This window comes from Elephantulus edwardii, unplaced genomic scaffold (assembly GCF_000299155.1).
Source record: "Elephantulus edwardii isolate Elephantulus edwardi_28Jun2011 unplaced genomic scaffold, EleEdw1.0 scaffold00014, whole genome shotgun sequence".
NCBI lineage: Eukaryota > Metazoa > Chordata > Mammalia > Macroscelidea > Macroscelididae > Elephantulus > Elephantulus edwardii.
The window spans coordinates 18,005,866-18,016,739 of NW_006399764.1; the positions used below are offsets into that span (position 1 = coordinate 18,005,866).

At 38.1% G+C, this 10,874-nt stretch overlaps 1 protein-coding gene across 6 annotated transcripts in view; it reads left to right on the forward strand.

Annotated features, from left to right (window-relative positions):
* NFIB (nuclear factor I/B) overlaps nt 1–7,833 on the forward strand; it is a 290,118-nt gene extending 282,285 nt beyond the window's left edge. For 3 of the 6 annotated variants that reach the window (XM_006881291.1, XM_006881292.1, XM_006881293.1), the window contains one exon: nt 7,082–7,813. In XM_006881291.1, the coding sequence (XP_006881353.1) occupies nt 7,082–7,211 (130 nt within the window). In that variant the 3' untranslated portion in view covers nt 7,212–7,813. Of the gene's footprint in view, nt 1–7,081 lie in introns of all 6 variants that reach the window. The other 3 variants (XM_006881295.1, XM_006881294.1, XM_006881296.1) reach the window with 3 other exon arrangements.
* Nucleotides 7,834–10,874: the final 3,041 nt, after the last annotated feature.

Sequence of the window (10,874 nt, forward strand, 5' to 3'; positions counted from 1 at the left end):
ATATATATATACATCTTGGTTCCATTCAAACAACTCAGAGCTATTCTATATGTAGGTTCTGAATAAGCACAATTTAGTGTTCTGAAATTCCCATTTTTTGCAGTTATCGATAATCTGTCATGACCCATAGTCAATAAAGCACAGATTTTCTGGTGTGTTTTTTTTTTCCTTTTGTTCAACATCCTTCATCATCAATGATATTACTCCTTCCATATTTTCTGACTCTAGCTTGCATTTCTGGCAGTTCCCGGCCAATGTACAGGTACAACCATTTGTAAAATGGTCTTCAGAAAATCTTACTTGCATGTGACATGAATGATACTGCTTTATAATTGCTATATTCTGTTGGATCATGTTTCTTTAGAAGAGGCCAAAATAGGTATCTCTTCAGTTAGTTGGCCAGGGAATTTCCTAAACTAGGTGAATGACCCCTTCCAGCATTTGTGTCACTTGCTGAAACATCGTGCAGGTGGTTTTTGTTAATTCCTGGAGGCTTGTTTTTCAACAATGCCTTCAGTGCCTTCATTTACACCTCTTCCTTGAGGACTGCTGGTTTTTGATAATATGCTCCCTCTTGAAATAGTTAAACATTGACCATTTCTTTTTTGTACAGTGACAGTGTTTTCTTTCCATCTTCTTTTGATGTTTTCTTTGTCATTCCATATTTTACCAACAGAATCTTTCAGTGATGTACAACTCGAGGACTGAATGTTTTTTGTCGTTTCTTCAGCTTAAGAAACACTGAGTCTGTTCTCTCTTTGGTTTCTCTAACTCCAGGTCTTTGCACATTTGATTGGTCTTCTCAAGCTACTTTTGAAAGCTGCTCTGGTTTTTGATGTGATCATTGCTTCTATTCAATTGCAATAGAGACATAGTGTTTTAGAATAATGTGGTTCTCCTAACCAATCATATTCTCTGTGCATAATAACATTCTGCAACAGCAGCTAAGATATGATCTAACTTTTACAGAGCAGAGGAGAAATTCACTGACTGCCTCCTGAATCTAATATATTTTGCTTTCCAAATGTGCTAGTAAAAAGTTCTTTCTAATGTCTTGACAATGTCAGACTACCTTGGGAGATGATCTGTAGTGAAATGACCATGAGAATCAGACAGACTTCTTTATACCAGGAGTCTAAATAGGTGATGTTGGGCAAGTAATTTAAACTCTTCAAGCTTGGCCTTCTCATCTGTGAAGTGGGACAGTAATGAATATCAAAAGGTCATTGAGGACTTAGAATAGCATTCCATTCTCATAGAAAGCCCTTGCTAATATTGGCCTCCAAAACATATATAAAAATCTTTATTATCTTCAACTTAACTATCATGTCTTGTCCCTACACCTATTTCTCAGATTACAAGACTTGGTGAGTCTCTTCTCCAAACTATCACCATGTTGTTGTTGTTACGTGCCATCGAGTCACCTGTGACCCATAGCAACCCTATGTACAGCAGTTCTGAAGCCTGCCCTGTCCCAAGCCAGTCTCACTAATTCCAACACTCCAACCTCTGTTGCCCCTGTGACTGTATCAATCCATCTCACCCAGTGTCTTCCTCTCCTGCACTGTCCTTCTACTCTTCCAAACATGATGTCCTTCTTCAAGAACCAGTCTCTTCTGACCACGTGCCCAAAGTATGTGAGATGGAGCTTCAGAATCCTAGCTTCCAAGAAGAAACTTGGTTTCACCCTCTCCAAGACAGACCTATTTGTTTCCTTGGCAGACTATGGTATGTTCAAGACTCTTCTCTAGCACACAGCTCAAAGGCATCTATTTTTCTATCATCCTTAGTCACTGTCCAAGTCTCTGAAGCATAATACGTATTTGCAAAGAACGTGGCCTGGATTAGGTGCACCTTAGTCTCTAGACGGACATTGTTGCTTTTCAGTATTCTGGAGAGGTCCCGGATAGCAGATTTTCCCAATGCAATTTGTCTTTTGATTTCCTGACTGCTGGTGTTAAGAGTGTTGATTGTGGAGCTGAGCAAGCTGTAATTGTTAACAATTTCAATCTCTTCTCCATTCATCATGGTGCTGCTTCCAATTGGCCCACTGGTGAGAATTTTTGTCATCTTGATGTTGAGCTTCAATCCATATTGAAAACTACAGTCCTTGACCTTTTGCAGCAAGTGCTTCAGGTCTTCTTCAGTTTCAGCAAGCAAGGTTGTGTCATCTGCATGACATAGTTTGTTGATGAGTCTTCCTCCAATCCTGTTGCCATATTCCTCCTCATAGAGCCCTGCTTCCCAAATGATCTGTTCTTCACATTGATTGAAAAGGTATGGAGACAGGATGCGTCCCTGATGCACTCCTTTCCTGATTTTGAACCATGCAGTGCTTCCCGTTTCCGTGCTCTGTTTTGAGGACAGCATCCTGGTCCAAGTATATCACCATAGAGTTTGTTTTTCCTGAAGTGTGATGCTGTAGAGGTGATTTTATCAATGAGTCAGGCAGGGCTGCTATTTATTGTAAATGTACTCAAAATTGCCTGTTTTGCCCTATCCTGCTTGCTTTCTTTGTGGAAACTCCTTAAGGCTTTTGGTTAAAAAATTGAAAATATAATCTGTGATATAAAACATTTTATGTGTCTTTTGGAAATCCTGTTTCCCTCTTGTGAGTTATATTTAGAATAGACTATCTTCTTGTGCATGTGAAGTAGAAGTCATTAGGATGAGCTGTGCTGTGTGTTAGGCTGCTATCAGAATCCTTTGTGTTTTTCTTTTGTATGTGATTTTTCACAAAGTACTTGGTTTTTCTTTTTAATTGTTAATAGCTAGGGTACATTTTGTAAAGAGATATTTTCAACCTCCAGTCATCCTTAACTTCTACTTGCCTTAAATTTTTAATTTTTTTAGTAATGGAAATTTCAGTGAAAAAGGGAGAATGCATGAAAGATACATAACTCAAGTTGTTTAATATTTATTTTGAATTTTTAAATCCTTTTAAATATATTCTCACATTTTTTTAGTAGATACAGGCTTAGAATTCAGGATTAAATGTTATTAGATCATCTATATGATTTAAATTCCTCTCTGAATAAAACTATTAACTACATATAACTTATTTGGCTATGTAGACAAATGTGAATGTGTGTTTATTTTATCCATACATCTGATCACTGCATTGGGTGGGGGGGAGAGAGACTAGAAATTAGACACATATATGACAAACTCAGGTATCATTTTACTAAATGTGTTTTTTAATTTAAATTATCTAGATTATTTTGTTTGATCAAACACTTTTCTTTCTATTGATAGCATAGCTTTTGGATTAGTTTTACCAGAGTTGTTTTGTTGATTTTTTTTTTCCAGTGGGACTACCAAGGAACTCTAAGGAATGTCTGTGCCTAGGAGTTCTGAGCTTAACCTACAAATTGGCAATAAGAGACTTGTAAAACTCACATATGGGGTCTGCATAGTGTTAATGTTAGAGATTTACTTTTCCCCAAAGATTCATAAACAGTATTGACAAATATATTGCACACTGCAATTTTGACATGGTCATAATGCAAGTTGGGAGGTGTGGAAGGTTTAAATAAACATCTAAATTCAATTTGTTAGGTATATATACTACAGCAAGAAACCTGTTAGTCGCTAGCATGAGTTGGCTTTTATTAAGCCTTTTCCAAAGAATAATCATATGTGTGTCTTTAAAAAACTGAGTGAGTTTTTTTGGCTCTTGCCAAAAAAACCACCAACAGAAAACCCTAAAGTTCTTTCTCCTCTGTCATTTGTGGAGATAATACATTCAAAGAGTCACACCTATTTTCAAGCATTAACATAGACTTTATTTTCCTCGAGTATACAGATTGATTCAGCCACTGGGGCACTGGGGGTGGGTGTGTCGGAGACAAGAAGATTGGCACAGGATAGAGCAGGGTGTATGGCTGTTGTGTACAGAGTCACTCTGAGTCACAGGTGACTCGATGGCTTAAATCAACAACAACAACAACAGACAATCTGTAAATGCTTTCCTGGAACCTATTTAATTTAGAGCTCTTGCCAACTTTGTGAAGTACTTGTTGGTGCCGTTAGCTTTTATTCTCAAAGATTATTGATTTGAGTGAGTCTTTTTTTGGTTTGTTTTTGACAAATGCTTCCTATTCCAGATTTAAACTAATAATTACCCTTGTCATTGTTTTCATTTGTTAAGGAAAGAGTTGTTTAGCATTGACTAGGGCCAAACCTTATAAGGATAGATAAGGTAAGGTTACTTTCTTTATGAAGCTTATTTTTCAGTCAGCAGGTTAATCATCGATACAGATACCTATTAAGTAATAAATTCAGTAATAAGATTGTGTGCAAAGTGCAGTGGGAACACAGTGGAGGGGAAAATAAACTTCTGAATGTGTTACGTAACGTTGTTCCCGATGAAATGAGGCAAATCACAGGAATCATTGTTGAAGACGTGCGTGGGAAGAGAGGAATATGGGAAAACAATTAAGTCCTTAGAACAGTGTCCAATAACAAATATTCTTTAGAGTTAGGACTTTTTAGCAGATAATAAGAACACATCTTTCTGGCTTGAATGCAATTATTCTTGCCTCCCTATTTTTATTTTTTGCTAATGCTACTCTCTCATCATTAGTATTGAGTCAGAACTGACTCATAACTGACCCTCTAGCAGGTGTTCAGAGAATGCAGATTGCACAGGAGGAGATTGCCCATCTTTCTCCCATGGTGCAGCTGGTGGATTTGAACCACCAGAGGGAAGTTGCCTTTGGATTAGCAGTGCGACGCCACTAAGAAACTTTAATTACGTTTAGACATGACTGTTTGCCCCAAAATAGCACGGGATATATTCATGAAATGATGTAATGATGAGGAACATCTCTTAACTATACAGAATTTAGTTTGATTAGGAATTTGCTTATCCAGAAAATTACTGCACATCAAACACGTGTTAGATGAATTGAGCTGAGTATATCAAAGGAGGAATGAAACAGAGATGAACTTACTCTCCTGTTGTCCATGACTAATTATAAATCTATTGCATATAAGAGACTATTATGGGGTTTTTTCCCCTGTTGCTATGTAACCCAGAAATATGTACCTGGACATGTAGCAATACATTGCATTTTACCCGCTGGTAGAACCACCATCCAAAACAGTATTTTAAAAAAGTCAAACTTGCTTGTTCAAGTCCCTAAGAGCTTTGTGCCTTTGGAAGTCAACTATGAATAAATGAACATGTGTCAAGTGAGAGGCATGTTGGTACTCTGTGTGGTTCTTAGCCTATAGCAGGTTGCACTGCAAACCCAGAGGCTTATGTGTCTCTGACACTTCAAACCCACCTGATGCTGTATAAGGTAAAGGTGGGTAGTCTCCTCCCATAAAGATCCCCAGTCTCAGAAACCCAGCAGAGGGCTGCTCTGAGTCGGAACCAGTTCATCTGCAGTGACTTTGAATTTCTGAGTTTTGAATAGTTGTATCTATCCTGTCTCATATTGCTAAAAGCAAAGAATGATGAATTAAGTATAAAACACTGAGTTTATATTCCCAAGCTATGATGAGACAGAGAATGGAATTGTCAGTTCAGTGTTTTATTGTTTTGTGATTATTTATGCAGTTGTTACTTAGCTGAAATTTATTTCTGTTTGACTATTAAAACATCCTATTGGGGATATACTAGAATGTATAGAGGGAGCTCTGGTGATGGCTTAGTGGTAAGGAGTTGACTGCCAACCCAAAGGCAGGAGGTTTAAATCCACCAAGTGTTCCACAGGAGAAAGATGGGCAGTCTCTTCCCATTTGATTTACTTCCTCCCAAAACTCAGTGGAGAATTGGCTACGGATCCTTCCAGTTCAATGGTCCATAACAACAGAATGTATGACGTGCTGGTATTTTGTGATACGGAGAGAGTGTTAGTTTCCTCTGTATAGATAGTTCTTTAATGAGATATTGTGACAGTATGTTAGAGTTCCTGGGCATCGCAGACCAGCCTGTGCTGCAGAACACCCCTGAGGTGCCTCTGGAGAAGTGCCTGGAGAGGTGTTTCTGAAAGAACACCCACAGAATGTTCCATGGGCACTGTTCTCATCAGATACCTGATGGGAAGGAGTCAGTAGCAATTAGAGAAATGGTTTTCAAACAGCCTCAGCTTCACTGGGTAATCAGGGCGGCATTTGTCTTCTCAGACAGGGTCGGGAATGCCATCCACGTTCTCCCTCCAGCGCACACCTACACATCTCTCTTTTCTTAAGTCCCAGAGCAGCTTAGGTGCAGAATCCTTAAGACCGAAGTTTTCAGCCATTGTAAGAGAACAGGAAGTAGAGGAGAAATGGGATTCTATCTAAAAGAAGTCATGGAGGAGAGTGAGGAAGCATCGGAGAATGCTGGGGCTAATAACCACAGCTGGAAACTTCTGGGACCTCATACTAATGCTCTCTTTCACAATGGGTGTTTTCTGGAGAGGTTGGAGCGGGGGAAGGCCTCTTCTGTTTTGACTTCTTGGCTTTTATTGGGTAGTTTTTACTTAAAACAGCCAGATTAAAATATGTTTGATCATTAGGCACTTAAAATTGCATATTGTTCCCTGATCTTCCTGGGTGGAGCAAGTATATAGTTTATTGTGGGAGAAAAGACATATTTCACTATAATTTTCAATTTTATTTTGCCATGTAGGCTGCTAAAAGAATTGAAACCCACCTTTACCCTCTGAATTCCTTGGGAATTAAAGGTTAAAGGAAAAAAAGCTCAGAAACAACTGGGAAATTGTTACATAATTTGTATCAGTGCTATGGATTTGCTGCTTTGAAAAACAAGCCAAAAGTCATATTGCATTTGTAGTAAAGTGGATCAAATATTACAGGAAGAATAGCTTCACTCTTTAACCACTGTGCCCTATTTTGAATTTATCTGTCTCACAGTTAGTCTTACTTTACATGAAAAAACTAGAGCTTAGAGTGTATATAAATATAATATTTGTAATTGAGCATGATTATCATAATAACTGTAGTAATTTTGGGGTGAAATCACAGTAATCATTTAATGCTTGTGGAATCTCTCTTTCAGATATTTTAACATTGTGTTTCTCTTTTTCTCCCTACCTTTCTCTCCTTCCGGCCTGCCTCTTCTCGACAGTCCTGGTACCTGGGCTAGCTTGGTTCCTTTCCAAGTAGCAAATAGGACACCCATTCTACCGGCAAATGTCCAAAATTACGGTTTGAACATAATTGGAGAACCTTTCCTTCAAGCAGAAACGAGCAACTGAGGGAAAAGCGAAATACACCTCAGTTTATGAAACTAAAATAAAGGAAGACTGGACAAAACAAAATAAACAAACAGAAAAAAAAGGGAGAGAGGAAAGAAACTGAAGAAAGAAGATATTAGACCAGCAATTGCAGCACTTACAATCACTAATTCCCTTAAGATTGAAACTGTAATGACATAAAAAAGGGTCGATGATATTTCACTGGTGGGTAGATCACAGGCCTTGCGATGTAGCGTTTGTTACATGAAGTCCGCTGGGAAATAGATGTTCTGTCTCTACGACAATATATTTTAACTGACTTTCTAGATGCCTTAATATTTGCATGATAAGCTAGTTTTATTGGTTTAGTATTCTTGTTGTTTACGCATGGAATTACTATTCCCAACAAAGGTTAGGAGGCCGTGTCAGAGGGGCTGGAAGACAAGGGCCTTGAGCCAGCCATTTTATAAGCACTCTGATTTCTAAAAGTTAAAATATATATAAATATATATATGAAATCTCTGTAGCCTTTAGTTATCAGTACAGATTTATTAAATTTGGCCCTTAACCCAGCCTTTGCCAGTGTGTAACCCAGTTTGAAATCTTACTGAAAAAAAAAAAAGAAAAAAATGGAAAAAAAAGAGAAAAAGAATAGTAAAAAAGGAAAAAAAAACCCAAAAAAAACCCCCCAACCAGTTTGAACACAAAGGCTCTATGGAAGAAATGCCTCTATGAAGGTGAAGTGTTATCTCTGCATGCAACAGTAAAAATTAATATAATATTTTCCCCACAAAAGAAACACTTAACAGAGGCAAGTGCAATTTAAAAATTTTATATCTAAAGGGGAATCATGATTATAAGTCCTTCAGCCCTTGGACTCTAAATTGAGGGGATTTAAAAAAAAAAGAATTTAAAATAATTTTGAGCGAATTTATATTCCCCTCAGTTTTTGAGGGCATTGAAAAGGCATTAAATCAAGACAAATCATGTGCTTGAGGAAAAAAATAAAAAAAAATGAATGAAAACACAGCACTTATGTTGGTTTAGCTGCAGCCTCCTTGGAGGTAAAATTTATTTATTTAAAATTACTGGTTGCATCAAGAACCCATAGGGTGTACAAAAGGTTCTATAAAATCTGCATTCTAGAGACAGAGAGGCAGGCAAATCCATGTCACAAGGGTAAAGCTTACAGTTTACAAACTGGGAATGCCAGGGTGTAGGATATGAAAAACGCACTCTTGAGAAAACAAGTGTCATCGGGTGCTGAAAACTTGCATGGTGCTTTCAGATATTAGCCTTGTTCAACAAATTTCTTGTATTGACAGATCTGTAGTGTGCATGGGCAGACACATTTTTGCCTCTACGATGTCTCTTAAAATTTTAATTAAAAATACTCTTTCCAGTAATCTTAATTTGCACGAAGATATAATGTCCACATTACGTGCCTTGCCTTGAAATCTAAAAAAAGGAAAAAAAAACACAAAAAACACACACAAAAAACCCACAAAAAAGTGACATCACTACACTTGTTTTGCTGCATTTATTATCATTTTAAAATCTTTACCATTTTTATGACAAAAATATTTTGTACTCCAGACAAAGAAAAATATGTGACATCATGGATTTTTTAGACAGTTACACCTTTATCTCCCATTTATAAAGCATATCATGGCTGTGTATAGTTGCCGCTTAAAAATTGTAATCGACCAGCAATATTTTCAGTATTTTGGTGTTTTTTCTATTAACCTTTCATGTTTTTCATCTTCCAATTAATATTTGGGGGGAGGGGTTTCAAATTTATACGAATTATGCAATACCAAGTTTTGCCTATGTAGGTAGTGCTTTTAGCTGTATTGGTTATTATAGGTAAGTACACAGATTTAAAACAAAAATAATGTATGCTTTTTTTGTTTTGTTCTGTTCTGTTTTGTTTGTTTGTTTGTTTGTTTTAATTGACCAAAGTGGGTACTGCTATTTTTGCAGTGTGATGAGGTCCTTTTGTGTACTGAGAGATGGACAGGGGATTTTTTTAGAAATATATATATATTCTGGGGCGGGTGGGAGGATTTGTAACACTTTACAGTATAGCTGTGAAGCAGTGCGCCCGAGAAGGCCTGGGCTGCAAACTGTTCTGTCTACTGTGACAAACTTCAGCTGACACAGGGTCCCCCCTCTCGAACTTCCCACTTGGAGCGCCAGCTGAACTCATCTCTGGCTTCCACAACCACAAGAATCATGAGAACAAGTGAACACAGCAGATTCCCTTGGAGACAGACTTGGCTTCAGAAAATGATTTGCTATTTTCCTGGTGGTGATCGTTTTCCCTGAAAGTTCCACAACCACAGTTGAGAGGGAGCCTGTCTCAGATTTGGCGAGGATGATCATTCATTTGTCCCTACAGTGGGATGCTTTTGTGGCTTGACTACTAGCCTAAAGGTTGGCGGTTCAAACCCACCCAGGGGAAACTTGGAAGACGAGCTTAGTCAGTTAGCTTCCAAAAGGTCACATCCTAGGAAGCAATTCTGCTCTGCACGCAGATGGTCCCCAGGAGTCCCAGTGTGCCCCATGGCTACTAAGACAGCAGATTTTCTTGTACCGAAGACCCCCCCAGTTCGAGGGAGTGCTTTCCACATTCTTTCCATCAGTTTTCTTCCCTATGTCTCCATTTCGTCAACGCTGAGTGTTTGACTTACCTGTGTCGTACTATTTCAGCTGGGTAGCCGTGTGCTTAGGCTTTTTTTTTTTTTTTTTTAAGTCCAGAAGATGGGATATATTGAGGGTTACTGCTATTGAATGTATTTGGACTTCTGATTAAAATCAAGGTTCAATTTTTAAGGGAAAAAATAATAAACTATATTAAGTCTTTGTTTTTGCCTGTCCCCTTTGAACCAAGAACCCTGTAAGAAGGAAAAAGAAAAAAGGGGAAGATAAAATTTTAAGAAATTCGTTTTTCCCCACAGTTGAGCTAATTCCATTTAGGTGCTCATGGGACTGTATGTTTTCAAGGGATGATACCTGAAAATGTCAATTTGATTTTATTCCGTGGGGTAGAAGGTAAGTGGAGGCTAGAATGAATTTACTCCCCATTGCTTTCCCCATCCCATTAGCTAAGGAAAATCTTTCTGAATTAGGGGCACACAATAGACTGTCTTTAGAGCCCTTGAGTCTCAACGACGCCCCAGCCATGGTCTAATAAAATAATCTGCTAATTGTTCTCACCACTTATCATTTAAAATCACTGAATATTTTAGAACAATGCTTATGGGCTAGAGAATTGTATTTGATTAGCCCGTTTGCTTTGATCACCAAATGCTGAATGATGCAGCCGGCTCCCAACTGTGCAAGTTCGAAATTAAGTCCAGCCATTTCTGCTTGCCCTGGGAGAAGGCAGGCCATCTCCACCAAGTTCTTTAAGTAGCCCTGGCCCATGAGAGGAAATCAACCTCACAGGACACACGAGATTTTTTTAAGAGCGGACTTAACTCCCTCTGCCCTTCTTCCCCCCTACCCTCAGAGAATGAGCAGTTCTAGCCAATAATTTATACACTGTGGGTTTTCCTGCCTGCCTCTTAAATACAAAGTCCCAGTTCAAATGTTTGTTTGAGGTAGTTTTTCTTATGTTTTTTTAAAGTAATATTTTCCCCCCTCTCTTTTCCTTTGGAGATAAAATGATTACAAACACTA